The sequence below is a fragment of the Microtus oregoni genome, unplaced genomic scaffold, assembly GCF_018167655.1.
Source record: "Microtus oregoni isolate MIOR12 unplaced genomic scaffold, Mior012 000009F_ref0000495, whole genome shotgun sequence".
Taxonomy (NCBI): domain Eukaryota; kingdom Metazoa; phylum Chordata; class Mammalia; order Rodentia; family Cricetidae; genus Microtus; species Microtus oregoni.
Window position 1 is genome coordinate 56,689,021 of NW_024543068.1, and position 16,028 is coordinate 56,705,048.

At 38.5% G+C, this 16,028-nt stretch overlaps 1 protein-coding gene across 2 annotated transcripts in view; it reads right to left on the reverse strand.

Annotated features, from left to right (window-relative positions):
- Nucleotides 1–16,028, reverse strand: part of Cog5 (component of oligomeric golgi complex 5) — a 235,607-nt gene that overhangs the window by 76,674 nt on the left and 142,905 nt on the right. For both annotated transcript variants that reach the window (XM_041657980.1, XM_041657978.1), the window contains 2 exons: nt 10,837–10,949; nt 10,487–10,564 (listed from right to left, as the gene is read on the reverse strand). In XM_041657980.1, coding sequence (XP_041513914.1) covers nt 10,487–10,564; nt 10,837–10,949 — 191 coding nt within the window. The remainder of the gene's footprint in view (nt 1–10,486; nt 10,565–10,836; nt 10,950–16,028) is intronic.

Here is a 16,028-nt window from a genome sequence, read left to right on the forward strand (position 1 = left end):
GAGGAACCATCACTTCTGCACTATTATGAAGATTACAGACGTTAATAAAAGTCTTGGGTCAATACAACATGTAATAAGCCCTCAATGAAGGTTAGCTATATATTAAGGTTTGTTTCTCTTTATGCACCAAATCAAATGTATATATATTTTCTTATTGGAGACATTAAAATATTAATAGATTTCTTAACATTAAGAGTAAAATCATATCATCACATTGATGACAGCCTCCTACTACCTACTTTAGAATAAAATCTATGTTATTATTATTTTAATATGTTATTGAGTCTCAGAAGACAGTATGGTCCTTGTATACACACACCATGACTTCAACCCAAAGACAGTGATTTGAAATAAGAATAAATTTTCTCTTTTTTGTTCTTTCGAAACAGGGATTCATGGAGCAGACCATAACGGCCTTGAGCTCACCACAATTCATTCTACCTCAGGCTCCAGAGTGTTGTCATTATGGGCATGTTTCACCAGGTCTGGTCTGAACATACTATTAAAATCAAATTGCTTTGACAGCTGGAAATTTTTTATTTACATTCTTAAAAGTGATCCAACGTTACCTTTTTGAGGTATGCATATATGTGGAAAGATGCAGATGTCTATCTTCAAAGTACCATTACATGTTTCCCAATGCTAGCTACTTTTCTTGTTAGGTGAAAAAAAAATGGTTCAAAACATATTTTGGGGGGAAACTTCATAGACTGAGATACTTTCTCTCTCTCTCTCTTTTTTTTTTTTTTTTTGGTTTTTCGAGACAGGGTTTCTCTGTGGCTTTGGAGCCTGACCTGGAACTAGCTCTTGTAGACCAGGCTGGTCTCGAACTCACAGAGATCCGCCTGCCTCTGCCTCCCAAGTGCTGGGATTAAAGGCGTGCGCCACCACCGCCCGGCGAGATACTTTCTCTATACAGATAATATGAAGGAATTTTACACGTTAAAATGAATAATAAAATATTTTCAACATTTAATAACTGAAATAATATGAATAAAATTAGTATGTTAATTAATAAACTAATTATATTTTCTGGAAAGAGTTTATTTCATTTCACATTCAGATTTCTGTCTCTGTTCCACAGACCATTCCATTTCACTCCTTAGATATTGTTTGCTTTCAGATGTGACCTTAAAATACAACACTGAAATTCTATTTTTACAGCTTTGCACTCACTAAGAAACCATGGCAGGGCGTGCGGGCGCGACAGGCTGCTGAGGCTTTCATCATTGCCTTTTATGCTTCCTTGCGCGCCCTTGTTTGCTGCATTTGTTACATGTGCTCTTTCATTCTGCTTTCATCTTCTTCACGGGTTGAGCACTACAGAGCTCAAGTCCAGCAAAGGCTCCATTTCAGCTTTTGTTTCCCACCAAAGAGTGCTAGATTAAACCACCCTATACATTTAAAAAATATCTTCACTACAAAAGATAGGCTACTTTGGGGAAGAGGTTGTTTTAATTTCTATGGGAAACGAAAGGCTGTACACTCATTCAAAGTTAGATGATTAGGTCTGATTAAGGAAGACCCCCTGAAAATCCTGGCTAATAAGCATAAAGAAATAAACCTAAAAGAACTGATGTATATTTTACCTGCTCAAACATAAAACCAAAAAACATCCCTAACTGATTTGTATTTGCCACATATCTCATACTTGTAATATATGTTACCTTTAAAATTTGTATGTTTTCAGAACAAGGGGACCAGACACCAATGAAAACTGATGGCCCAGTTGATCCAGCATCCACAACAATCTCAAGGCTGCTGGGTGAGATGATCCAGCCTCACAAAACAGCCCAGCCAAGACCTAACAATTATTCTGATTTTCTCAAGTTTCCCCTAAAAATGTGCCCCCCAAACAAGCAGTCTAGAGAACAACACCCACATTCCCCAAACATGGGTTAAGGATGTTTATTATCATTTAAGGGGGTTGGTCTCAAGTTGTTGGTCATAGCATAAAAAAAAAGAGCAAACAAAAGAGTTAAATTGAAAGATCTAAAGTTAAAAAGGAAGATGTGATATAGAAATGAGATAAAAGGGTAAATTGTTGAGTCAATTTTAAACCAAAAAACAACAATTGATCTAAAAATATTTTACATTGGTATTAATTTGGGTTTATTGATACAAATTTAAGTTTAATTTTGTTATTCTGTATTATGTTTCTGTGGGGAGCCACATACTCCATTACAGGATGGCGCCTGCATCCGGTAGCGCCAAACCGATAAACTGCCTCTCCCGTGGCGTCATAAGGGCTGACGAGCTGCAGCCAGTCAGGGAATGACACGTCCTAGGCGAGGACCATTAACCTATTTAAGGGCTGGGTTTTCTTCCCCTGCGGTCTCTGCTCTGTAAGCTTATGCTCTCCCTCTCAAGATGCATTAAAGCTTTTCTGAAGAAGGATCCTGAGTGTGCCGCGTCGTCCTTGCTGGCGAGACGGTAACGCGGGACATGTTTCTACTCTTGTTTAGTGTATTATGTTTATGCAGCTGAAATAAAACTGTAATATATAATTAAGAAATAGAGATTAACTGTCATCTATAATAGTCAGACTTAGAGTCATGCTAGGTATGTTTTCAAGGTTAGAAACAGATATATTTATATAGATAGATCTTCAAACACTTCCAAGACCTACAGATTATTAATATACTTAATAACTTAAGGCTTTTCAAGACAGTGAGACATGTCTGCCCTGGCAGCACCAATCTACTTTAAAGAAGATGATGGGCATCAAAGAAACAACATATGGAGTTTGCTTTCTTTATGACCAAAAGCTAACCATTTGGGCAGAGAAATTGCCCTTACCTCAACTGCTAGCAATATACTGTTTAAACTGGACCAGCAGGACACAAAAAAGGTGACTGGCAAACTTTGCTAAGACAGGTAAGACAATCCTTCAAAATTCTTTGCTTCAAAGAAATGGCTGTCAGATATACTAGGCCTATATGCCAAAGTTGGTTGTCCAAATGTTACAGAAGGATCTAGGCTGACTGTCCAGACAGCCAGGTATCCCTGTTGTTAGGTAACATTTCACCCTCCTGGGGTGTTTGACAGAGTTGAAAATTAGATAGTTATAGTTAAAATTTCATTAGTTATGATAAAAAGCAAATTAGGTATAAAACTTTAGAGTCACCAAGACAAGATATATAATAGAGTATTTTCTCCAATTTTGCCAAATATAATGAACTAGATATTGTAACTGTAATCCTTATACTTCCTAACTATTTTTGTTGATTAAAGTTAAAAACCTTCCTTTTAATTAGACAAATGGGGGAAATGTGGAATATTCCTTTACACTGTGAATATATGTCACTGTGATTTTATTAATAAAGAATCTGACTAGCCAACAGCTGTACTGGATAAAGTTAGGCAGGAGGCTAAACTGAGAATGCTACGAGGAAGAAGGGCAGAGCTGGGAAGGACTGAGCAGATGAAGAGAGGTGAGATGGGTAAGCCGTATGAGAAAGGGTACCAAGTCATATGGCAAAGTGGAGGTGAGAAATATGGGCTAATTTAAAATGCAAGCGTTAGCTAGTAACAAGCCTGAGTTACTGGCTGAGCATCTGTAACTAATACAAGCTTCACTGTGTTGATTTGGGAGCTGCTGGCAGGACAGAAAGTTCTGTCAACAAGAAGGAACGGGTTGGGGGGCAGAATGAAAGTCCTCCTACCTTCCAGACAAAGGTATGAAGTGAGGATGATAAGGGACACCATGTGTGTCTAAGCCAAGTGAGCTGACTGAGAAGAAGTCAGAGAGAAGCAGTAGAGTCAGGCTAAGATCAAAAGAAAGAGGATGCAAATGACTTAGGGAAAAGTCTGTGTCAGAGACCTCTGTGGAGAGATTGTGTCAGAATGAGGAGGCCTGCAGGCAATCAAAGACGCCAAATGGATATGAATTTTAAATTAGCTCTTAATCATCTTCTGAATTCAAAGCAAAGAAATTCTGGCTTTGCAAATATAAAGCAAAGAAAAAAAGTTCTCTTTGCTGAAAAATAACCATCAGGGGTTAAGTCTCAGCAGCTCTGACAAAGAAAAAAAGTATAAAAATAAACAGGGCACTGGCACGGTGCAGCACAGGGTTACCATGGTGGAGGAGCAGCAACTCCAGTGCAGGAGGCTGCGGACAGCATGGTGAAAGTGTGAAGACAGAACACCAGAAGACGCAGGGCCTCATGTTTGGGTCTAGTGCCAACTGCCATGGTGACAAGTGAGCTGGAAAGGTTCTACTAGGACTGCCTGGCCTGGTGCACCATGCACTGCAATGACAAAGCCAAAGACTTAACGGATATAGGAAGCAAGGAGCTATAGGTAAAGCAACAGCTGGACAGCTGTGTGGCCAAGTGTGTGGATGGCCACATGCACCTCATTCCAACAATGACCAGGAAGATGAAGGAGTCTCTTGTCAACCATCGGAAAACAAGATTGCTTGTCAGTGACCGTGGTGCCGAAGGCAGGCTATTTAAAAGGAAGAATGGTTAGGCATGTTTATGAATGAGGACATGACAGGTTACAGGCAGAGCCACTCACCTCTGGGCACCAGTTCCCTGCCCTTGTACCAATGGCTCAAGTTATTACTATATAGACATCTAAGGTGGCAGGTTTCTTCAACCTACTGGTTATTGTGAGGAGAGGTGTGTCTGTTGCCAAGCTCTTGTTTACCACAGAATCACCACACCACCCTGCATATGCTCTGAAACAAACCCAGTCAGCTAGTAATTTAGAGGGAGGAAAAGGTTTCCTTCACAGTCTTAAATGCAAGGGCACAGAGTGGACTGAAGACATAGGAGGGAGAGTAATTTGAGATTTATTTATTTATTTATTTATTTATTTATTTATTTATTTATTATGTACACAGTGTTCAACCTCCATGCCTGCAGGCCAGTAGAGGGTACCAGACCTCATTACAGATGGTTGGGAGCCACCATGTGGTTGCTGGGAATTGAACTCAGGACCTCTGGAAGAGCAGTCAGTGCTCTTAACCTCTGAGCCATCTCTCCAGCCCTGGGAGAGTAATTTGAATAACTTCTAAAGGTTTCTTGTACTTTCTGGCTGTCAGAATTGGAAACTCCATTTCTTCAAATTCTGTTATTCTGGAAGCCCCTGAAGAAGCAGGGCATTGTTACACCGTGCATGGGAAACAGCGTCCTTCACTGACTTCTACAACAAGGGGACACACGCCCATGAAGACAAAGGGGTTGGACTACACACCAGTACATACTTCAGCTACATAGCAGCAGCTAAGAGTAAATAGCCAAACAGGAACTGTTGAGAAGTCCTGGGTTTGGGAAAACCTAGATTTCACAGAATAAAAGTCCAAATCCATTAGTACTCACTCAGCCCCCTGAATTCACAGAGCTGTATAGAGGTAATCCTCTAGCAACAAGGAGGCCTAAAAATAAGCAACTTGGGCCAAGGAAAGCTAGAACCACTACAAAGCAAGATAGGCACACACCTTACCAAATGCCAGTTTGCCTGGGGTTTTGCAGTGCAGTATTGCTGCCCTGACATGGCACCTTATCTTTTGAGTAAGTACTATGTTGTGTTTACTACAATTAATTACTTGAAACAGTGATATACTTGTCTGTTTTCTGTCAAGCTTGCGATATATTTTCCAAGTGGTTTGGTTTTTAAATAGAGTTTCATTGTCTCCAAAACTAAAATAAAAAAATAAATAAAAAGTTCTATCCAATCTCAAATGCTGCCTTTTGTCATCCAGCTACTCAGGCTCCTAAAATACTACTGATCCAAGTCAGCACTCCATGTCAGATGAGACTTAAGCCAGTAATTTGGGCACACACACACACACACCCGTCAATGAATGCACAAAACACAAATATACACACATGTACATAATACACATATACAGACAACAATCAATAAAGTAAAAAGAGAGGCACAGTGCGAGAAAATATTTGCTAACCAAGAACCAAACGAGGAGCCAGGCGTGGTGGTGCACACCTTCAATCCCGCACTCAGGAAGCAGAGGCAGGCCAGCCTGGTCTACAGAGTGAGTTCTAAGACAGCCAGGGTAACACAGTGAAACTCTCTCTTGAACCCTGTCCCCTGCAAAAAAAGAATCAAATGAGGAGCTGGCATTCCAAATATCTAAAAGAGAAGCTCTAATGTCTCTCATCTCTAATGCCTTGTATTTTTGTTAGTTATCCATACAATCAACTGTCAAATACGTCTTCTATATCAAGATAGTGACGCTGCTGAGTTCTGCTGTGGCATTTAATATCTTCTGAATAGGACTGAATTATAATTTTCTTTATCATCTTTGTGCTTAGCATTAAGGTGTAACAGACCAACTAAACGGGTTGGGTGGGTGGGGATAACAGAATGAGCTCTTCCTTGAATTCTTCATAAATACCTATAAACAAGTGTCTGGGCTGACTGATTTTTCATAAGAGCTTAAACAACAGACTCCATTTCTTCAAAAGCTACAGGAATATGGATTATGATTTCTAATTCTAAGTAAACAAGTAAAACGTATTTATGTAGAAATGTGTCCATTGCTACTTGCATCTAAAAGTTAGTTCTTCACAATATACTCATATACTTTTATAATCCTTAATTTTTAAGAAAATTTAAACTTAGAGGTAATATAATAAAATAAGAAAGAAAATCCATTCACCATTTGCTCAAATCATCCGCATTTACTTTACCATCTACATTCTTTTTCTCTGTGAACAACTACTGAGTATGTAAAAGCACAATGGTTCTGAATAAATAAACCGATCTCAGAAATAAAGATGTTCGTATGTAAAAACAGAGTAAAATTATTAAAATTAGTAAGGTTCAATTCCCTGTGAATGACAGAAGAACTGTATAGAAAGTGCAGCTGATTTCTTTTTTGTATGTAATGGTCTGAATAGGAATGGCCCCATAGGCTCATTTATTAGAATGCCTGGTCACCAGGGAGTGCTGTGACCTTATTGGAGGAAGTGTGTCACTGGAGGTGGACTCCGAGGTTTCCAAAAATCCAACCAGGCCCAGTGTCTCTATTTTCCTGCTGCCTGTGGATCCAGATATAGAACTCTCAGTTACATCTCCAGCAACATGTCTCCTGTGTGTCACCATGCTCCTTGACATGATAAAAATGTCCTAAACTCCTGAAACTGTAAGCCAGCTCCAATTACATATTCTTCTGTGAGCTGCTGTGGTCAGGAAGACGCTGGCAGCAAAGAACACTGACTAACACAGCACGCGGGCTGTGCAGTTTGTATTCTCTAGCAAAGCAAAACTAACAACAGCTCTGTTATCTTCTCGGACTATTGCACTGGGTTTTGTGAGTTTGCATCTGGGGAAGGACCATGTACATGTGCATCTTCACATGTGTGGACGTCTTTTGTTCCTTCTTATCATCTGCTGTAACACAACAATGAGAAATAGAAGTTCTTATCTTCTACACTATTTTAGGGAAGAAATATTTGATGTCCTCATTGTAGACTGGAATGTTATCATTTGTTTTTCACCAGAGCCCTTTACCAGCTTGGGAAATGACAGAGTAGAAAGAACTTTCATCGGGATTGGATTTTGGATTCTGCCCATGCTTTTCTTAAAGCATGGTTTTCTTTTACACTCCCTGGCTTTCTTTTTCCAATGAGAGCATTACATTTTCGTTCATATTCACTACACTTATCCCTCATGTAGAATGCTGAATACTGTCATTAACTCTCTGCCAGGCTCTAGTTTCTGCAGATTTGCATACTTTTTGTTTAAACTACCAGCTGACCTTTATCTCAACGGTTTATTCATTCTTTCATCTACTCACCTTATTACTGTGTATGTTCAAGTGTGTACTGGGCACACGTGTCATGGTGCTTGTATCAAATGACAACTTAATGAAGGACTTCTTTCCTTTTACCCTCTTCTGCGTCCTAGGGCTCAAACTCAGGATGCCAGGTTGACAGGACTATCACCTTTATCTGCTGAGTGATCTTGCCAACCCTCAATGCTTTTATTTTCAAATGTCCTATTTGGCTACTTTAAAAAATATTTTATAATATTATTTTTCAATTTTCTTATCGGGAATTATTTACTAATTTTAGTTTATTAAATAATTCTAATATACCAAATCTATAGTGTGCAAGAGATATTTTCAAAGTCTGAGAGTTTCTTTGATTTTTTTTTTCCTGTTGGATCTCAATAATAGCTTTCAATTTAAAGGAGTGGACATTTTTCACTGTGAACTCATATTGCTGGGAACTGTAATACATACTGTAGTCTGATGACTATAGCTATGAATGCTTTCCTCTACCAAGGGTCTACCGTTGTTTCTGGTGGGAATAAATGTATTGTTAGCATCAGACAGCCTTGTTTGCTAGTATGGCATAGGTATCAGCTTTAATGCAATGCTTCTCTGTGGCTTATTTGCTTGCACTGCAGTGATAAGATCCTTAAGAAAATCTCATCTCTAGACTAACAGAAATAGAAACCAACCTGTATAGATAGAGTACTTTCAATAATAAATGATTGTCTGTCTAACTGGCTTATCCTGTTTCAGTTGCTTAATACATTAAGAAGTCACAGTCAGGTTGACTATTTTACCTATAACGCTAAGATTTTGCATTTGGGTGCCTTAAAGTTTCTAACTAGAGACTACAATGCTATTACTGAATCATATGCTATGTCTAAAAGGGCAAAAGAAAACACATTTTTGGCATAGTTAAAATTCTCATTAGTACTATAGCAGCTTAAAATGCTGAACACATTCCAAATTTAGCTTAATGCATCCTACACACATGATTACAAAACTCGTTTGAAGATAAAAATTGCTGGCTTAGAAAATGAAAGTATCAAATCCACACCCCCACACAGCCAAACTGGCTTAATTCTGTCCATGAAAATCTACAGTCTGTTTTTCATTATGTGGTTCCTAAATAATCTGTCACTAATTTGCTAACTCACTTTACAGTCAAGTGTTATTACAAAGTAGTGGTGATTCTACATTGACACTAGAACTCTTGCCTGGCCCCAAACAAACAAACAAAAAAAAAAAACACCCAATCAACCAAGCAACAACAACAAACAAAAAACTGAACGTCTCTTTTGCTTTCTTAAGCTTTTTTATTTTTTTCAATATTAGATTCATTTATTTTATTTCATGGGTTATGAATGTTTTGCCTGCATGTATATCTGTGCATCGTGGATATGCCTGGTGCTCAGAGAGGTGTCAGATCCCCTGGAAGTGGAGTTACAGACCATTACGAGATGCCAGGTGGTGAGAGCTGCACCTGGATACTCTCGAAGAGTGGTTGGAGTCAGTGCTCTTGGCTTGATGCGGGGTGGGGTGGGGTGGGGTGAGGGAGGCTTGATCCTGTCCCAAGCTGGCATGCCAGACCTGTTGACTCCCCCCAAAGAAGGCCTTACTACCTCTGAAGAATATATGGGGGATGGGAAGGAGGATATGAGGGGGTGGGAGAAAGGGGAGGGAACTGGAGTTTGTATGGAAAATGAAAAGATTTTTAATAAAAAAAAAATAGGAAAGAGTCAGTGCTCTTATCCACTGAGCTATCCCTCCACCACCTAAGCTTGAAAATCTAATGTCTAATAATCAGCCTCAAACTTTTACTTATAAAGAAATTATTGATTCATTCATGGATGCTATAGAAAACACATTACAGAGAGAGAAAACAATCTAGAATTAAAAAGAAATATGAATTGATAAGTTTGAATGCATTTTTACAAATGATCATACTAAGGCAATACATGTTAATTTTACAGGACATTTATGAAATTACCAGGAGCAGAATAGCCACTTCTGATAAACAAGAGCTTTAAAATGGCTCCACAATTCTACTAAAATATCCATAAGCTTTATTCATTACATTAGATACAAATGGTCCACGATCATTTTATATTCAACTCAATGTGTTGCTTCATACTCATGTATTCTTGATGGATCTACTAAACAACCTCCCAAGTAAGAAACAGAAACTACCTCTTAAGAACATTCTTACTAGTAATTAGACTATGGATGTTATACACACTGTCTTTTCTAGCACTCAAAATCAAGGATCTTAGCAAGTAACCCAATTATAAAAGCATTTCAAAATTAATGACTAAGATGTAGAATCAGAGAGTCGCTGCCTTGGAAGAAGTCCTCATGGCCCACGAAGCTAGCAGGTTAGGAGAAAAGAAAGATTTCATGACATGAAAGGAGAACACAGCGAAGAGAATTCGGGGCAAACTAATAATGAAATGGGTTCTGTGGCTACTGTTTAAATTTCTTTCAGGTGGGTTTCTAGTGGAAATTTTGGAAATGTTACAAGCCACCACTCCAATGACAGAAGTGGAAAGTGTGTAGTGCACTTCAGAAATTATACCACACCCCAGCTAACATTTATCTTGCAAGGAAATTTATAGTTGTCAATAAACACATCGTCTTTGATATACAGTTACCTTGCAAGGCAGTGACCCAGATAATACTTGCCAGCATCTTCCCACTTTCTGCATGAGTGATATACAAAATATCCTTATTTAGACATACCTTAACTATTTCTTCAATGAAACAAATCTGAGAAACAGGATCTCTCTTCTTGGTTAATACTTTTTGTAGATGCTGTACCTAAAGGCAGGAAAAGAGAGAGAGGGGCAACATAAATTTAACTGGCTATTTCCAAGTGAAACCAATGTAACTCTTAGGAATTGGAAAAAGCGTGGTATATTTCAGAAGTCCCTCAAAAATAGCATTACTGCTATCACATGGGACAAGTGGACAAGGAGTCTATGCACACACACACTACGGTCAGCCAGCAGAGGTGCTGGAGCATTAGGGACGATAAAAGACACAGAAGTACCAGGAGTTAGAAGGCTCTTTCCATCTCTTGAGATATTTACCTGTCCACATGCAGCACAGATATGATCCATAAGTTTTTCCATATTGGTCCAGAGAGAAGCACGAAAAGCTGCTGTGTTTCCTGGAGTTGGCATGGTAGCTCGCCCAGGACCTCCTGGTTAAGAGTAACAGAGAAATGGGGAAAATAAAAGCTCCCAAATACAGCAGAAGTACAGAGAAGACAAAAACCAAAAGGTGTCCTCTCTCACAAATAGCTTCTTTTGCACAATATAAAAAAAAAAATCTTTGTGTATAGTAAGAAAAGGAAATATCACACAATCACATGGATGGGGCTATAAAATCAAAATAAAAATTAATGAGAACAGTTTCCTTAAAAAAGAAAGAGGGTGAAGAGTTATCAAACAAAGTGAAATATTTCACATATTCAAAATTAAATTTACAAGAATGACAAAGACATGACCCCAAATTGAATTCAAGTAAATATAGAATCAATGAAATTATCTGTGTATCAAATTAACAAAAAAACCATGGGGAAAACAGTTAATTCAAATAATTTAAAATCACAGAAGACTTACTTTAGTAGAATATATGCTATGAGCACAAAGAACTTCAAGGAAATTATCACAGCAACAGGTTTTCTGTGTGTGCAGTTTGGATGTAACAGGCCTGCATCTAGTTCAGGTATATTTTCAAAAGCAGCAACTAATGTTCTCATTATAAACAGAGTAATGGCGAACAATGCAATGGACTTAAAGGTAATTCACAAACCGATTTACCAGCGCAGAGTGAAAATGATCCATAATAATGGAATGGGTTCTGTGACCTTAAGTGAGTATATTATCATGTTTATATTATAAGCATATCTAGTATCTAAAAATTATAAGCATTCAAGTTTTTATTTCTACAACCACCCTTCCCAAAACCAACCAATCAAACTAGAACTCACTGATAAAAACCAGGATTCATTATTAGAATATAAAATACAATGCAAAACCAGTTATCTATTATGCAAAATGTTCCTGAACTCTATGCCTCCTCTAAACGTACAGTTCTCTTACGGTAATATTTCCTCCTTCTTTTCAATTATTTTTCTCACAATACATTGTTAAGGAAATAAAAAGATAACCAACAAACGGTGCCTAAGGGTTTTTATGGTCACAAGCTAAATACATTGTACTGCAGATATAACCATGATCGAAATAACCAACTGACTAAAGAGAATACCAGCATAAAGGGAGGGAAAGAATATTTGAAATAAATGGGTGCTTTTATTGATTAGATTTAACAGACTCAGACACACAATAAACTGTCATGAATTTGGGTTTATTAAAGTAATAAAAGAAATTAAGAGTTCCTTAAATAAAAAATACTTATGGATGATTTCTAGTTGATGGTATTCTCTTCTTTTGAAAGCCAGCAAGATTAAGAACAAACAAAAAGTAGGCAAATAACTTACCTAAAAAAAAAAATAAGGAATCAGATAAACCCTTCAACTTGATTATGAAGCACTCAAACCAAATGCCATTGATAAATTAAAAGGAAGAAGAGACAGATAACTGACAAATGAGCCATTAGTGGGAAACTGCTTTAAAATCAATTTTGAGAACAACTGTGAAACAGATAAGAGATTCCCTGCTTAGTGAATCTTGACAGTGCACACCAAAGAGGCATGCTTCCTCTTTATTTTTTTTTTTTTTTTGTTTTTCGAGACAGGGTTTCTCTGTGGTTTTGGAGCCTGTCCTGGAACTAGCTCTTGTAGACCAGGCTGGTCTCGAACTCACAGAGATCCGCCTGCCTCTGCCTCCCGAGTGCATGCTTCCTCTTTAATGACTGTTAGGATTTGGTTCCAATTCAGAGTATTTCCAATGACTACAGAAAATACATAAGGGATGCTGGAAGAGGTGATTGAATGGAAGATACAAAGGAACTGGAAATTTTAGAGATGATGGAGAGATGATGAAAAGACAGAATGCTCTAGGCAGGACAATGGTCCTCAAATTTAAGGATCCCCAGAATGAGCTGACAGGTAGGTTTGAGGATTAGTCTCCACTGTCAACTTAACAAAAAAAGAGGTAGAGATTAGTAAAGCACATCTCTGAACATACCTGGAAGGGTGCTTCTAGAGATGATTAGCTCATGAGAGATCTAACTTAATCAATAATCTTGTCCATGAATGGTCTAAAAACTCTGAGCATACAATGGGGAGCCAGAGGAAATGGGTAACTGGGAGCATGTTTTTGAATGGATTATTTTTGCTCTGGCTCCTTGCTGTCATTCCTCCCTAGTTCCTAGCAGCCAGGAGGTGAGGTGCTTTGCTCTACCATGATGCCCAGCTTCACCTAAGGTGCACAGCAACGAACCATCTGAGTATGGAACAAAACCTCTGAAAATATGAGTCAACATAAGGGCTTGTAAAACTGTTTTTTTTTTCTCTTTTTTCAGACATTAGTCAAGTGAGAAAACTCTAACATAGCAGGTAAATGATTGAATGGTGAACTCTTGCCTGAATTTTGACTTAGGAAGTCCATATGGAGTTACATAGTTCACATCTCCTTGGTGATACAGAACTTGAGAACTAGGCTTTCTATGAGAATAGTTAGGCTGTGGAGTAGTGATGCTTTTTATTGAGTTCATGGGGAAGATATCAAGAATCCGAGAACTTTAGCAAAGTCCAGAGAAGCAGAGTAAAGTGAATTTCCAAGCATTTATTCTGGCTGACTGTTCTAGTCTGCCTCTCTATTGATGGGAAAAAACCATGACCAAAAGCAACTTGGAGAAGAAATGGTTTATTATAGCTTACAGGGTACAGACCATCCCAGAGGGAGCTAAGGCAGGGAGGGACTCAAGGAAACAACAGAAGGCAAGACCATGGAGGAGTGCTGCTTACTGGCTTGCACCCCATGGCTCAACCTGCTTTATTATGCATCCCTGACCACTATGGCCCACAATGAGCTGGACTCTCCTACATCATTCACCAACTAAGCAAGAAAATGAACCAGACACCTCCATAAGCTAATCTGATGGAGGAAATTCTTACCAGGTGACTCTAGGTATGTCAAGTCAGAAAACAAAACAAACAGCAACAACAACAACAAAAAAAAAAACCTAGTGAACAAACTAAGAGAGACATTTTCTCAAATTATTTTCAAAGAATTATTTAATTTTTGAAAAGTTGTTACTGTGTATGATGTGCATAAAAAAAATACATGCATGCCATGGTGTGCATGTGTAGAAGTGAAAGGAAATCTTTGTGGCTGGCACTTTCCTTCCACCTTCACAGACCTTCCAGAGATTTTAATCAGATCATCAGGCTTGGAAGACACACTTTACCCACTAATCTAACTCACCTGCCTGAAATACACTGTTTGTAACTGCATTTAATTCTATTTACAGATGAAAGAATCAAATATAGTGTAGTGAGTGAAACAGCTAAAACAAAACACTGGCTTGTGCAAGAGAGAAAATGGAGTGGGTTTAGGCTTAATGGCAAATATGAGTCAACTGTAACTTTCATTTATTAGTTATCTTCTTTGATTTTAAAAATTAAGGTGAAATAGACTCAATGCTAAAAGTCTCCTGAAATCAAATCAATAATAAGAAACTGTATAAACTGTCTACTGACTTTTTGTTAGAGCTAAGATCCACAGGCATGGATGGGTGAAGAAAGAGGCAAACTGTTCAACACTGCAGTATGATAAAGTCGAAAAGTCAAAAACAAACCACAATAAAGTGATACTTATGTAAGAACTGATTCTCAAGTGTGGGGAGCTACTGGGAGTAAAGTTCTTGAGAAAAAGGGTTGGGGGAAGCTGAGAATACTAGACTTCACAAAAAAGAAAACAAAACCCCCCAGCTCTCCTAGGATGACACAAAGCTCTTGAATGGCCCCAAATTGGAAACATATACTTCCAAGATAATCAGAACACAGATGCTGACGGTAGAGGAGAGAAAAACAATGACAAACATGGCTAATAAACGTACTTCCAAAGAAACAAGAAAGATCACTCAGTTCTGTAGTTGAATCTGAACTGTCTCCTCCAAAGGCTTGGTTCCCCAGTGAAGCAGTGTTCTGAGGAAATGATTGGGTTATGAAGATCACTCCATTGTCTGAGTTAACTTTCAATAGGCTCTGGGGGCGAGGAAGAAATTATAGGAAGGTAACGCCTAATTGGACAAAGCAAGGTCTGGGGTGTGGCTACACCTTCCTCTCCTTGTCTCCACACTGCTAGATGGTAAGCAGCTCTGCCACACCCCATGGGCTCCCCACTACGGTGTTTTCAAACTCACCGTGGTCCAGGAACAACAGAACCAAATGCCCCAAACTGACCTAGAATACGCCCTTTCTCCTTCAGCTGCTTTGCTTACATACTGTGACACAATAACAAATATAGAAAACATCCTCTCCCACCAGAAATAGAGATGACACTAAAAACAAACCCAAAATCCTAAAGAACAAAGGTAGAAACACAGTGAAACCTAAGGAACAGGCAAGAAGAAATCATACAAAATGAAATAAAATATGACGATATTCAAATAACTACAGAAAAATACTTAACATGGAAAACAAACATCTGACGTACCAAACATGCATAAAATTCTAAAAAGAGCAAGTGGAGCTCAAAAATAATTAGAACTGAAATCAAATGAACAAAAAATGATGGGTAAACAGTATCTGCAAGGTAGTCTGAAAGTTATTAAATGTAAAAATAAGGAAAAGTCATTAGGATATTCACAGAAAACTGACTACCGAGCAACTGAGATAGCACAAAGGGTAACATGCAAAAAACCAACACGAGCACCTAACTCAGGTCCCCAGAACTGATGTGGAAGCCAGGCATGGCAGCACGTGCTGATAGCTAGCGCTGGGATGGAAAGACAAGAAAACTTCCTGGTCTTGCTGGCCAGGAAGTATGACTGAAACAGTGAACTTCAGGTTCAGTAAGGTGAAGAGATAACCTTCTGTGCCCTTACACACTCATGCACTGGAGTATTACACCCCCCCCCCCCACACACACACTCATACAATGCACTTACACACACACAAAAGAACAAATTACCTATATCTCTAATCAGGAAAGAAACAGATACAACATATTCTGCTTCTTTCCCTACCAATCACGTGACATTCCCAAGTGAAGACAAGTGACTCAGGGCAAAAACTGAGTCTCTTCCTATCTGTTTTTAAATCCTTAGATGTACAAGGATGCTATCAGTATCAGTGAGGCAGGGCAGG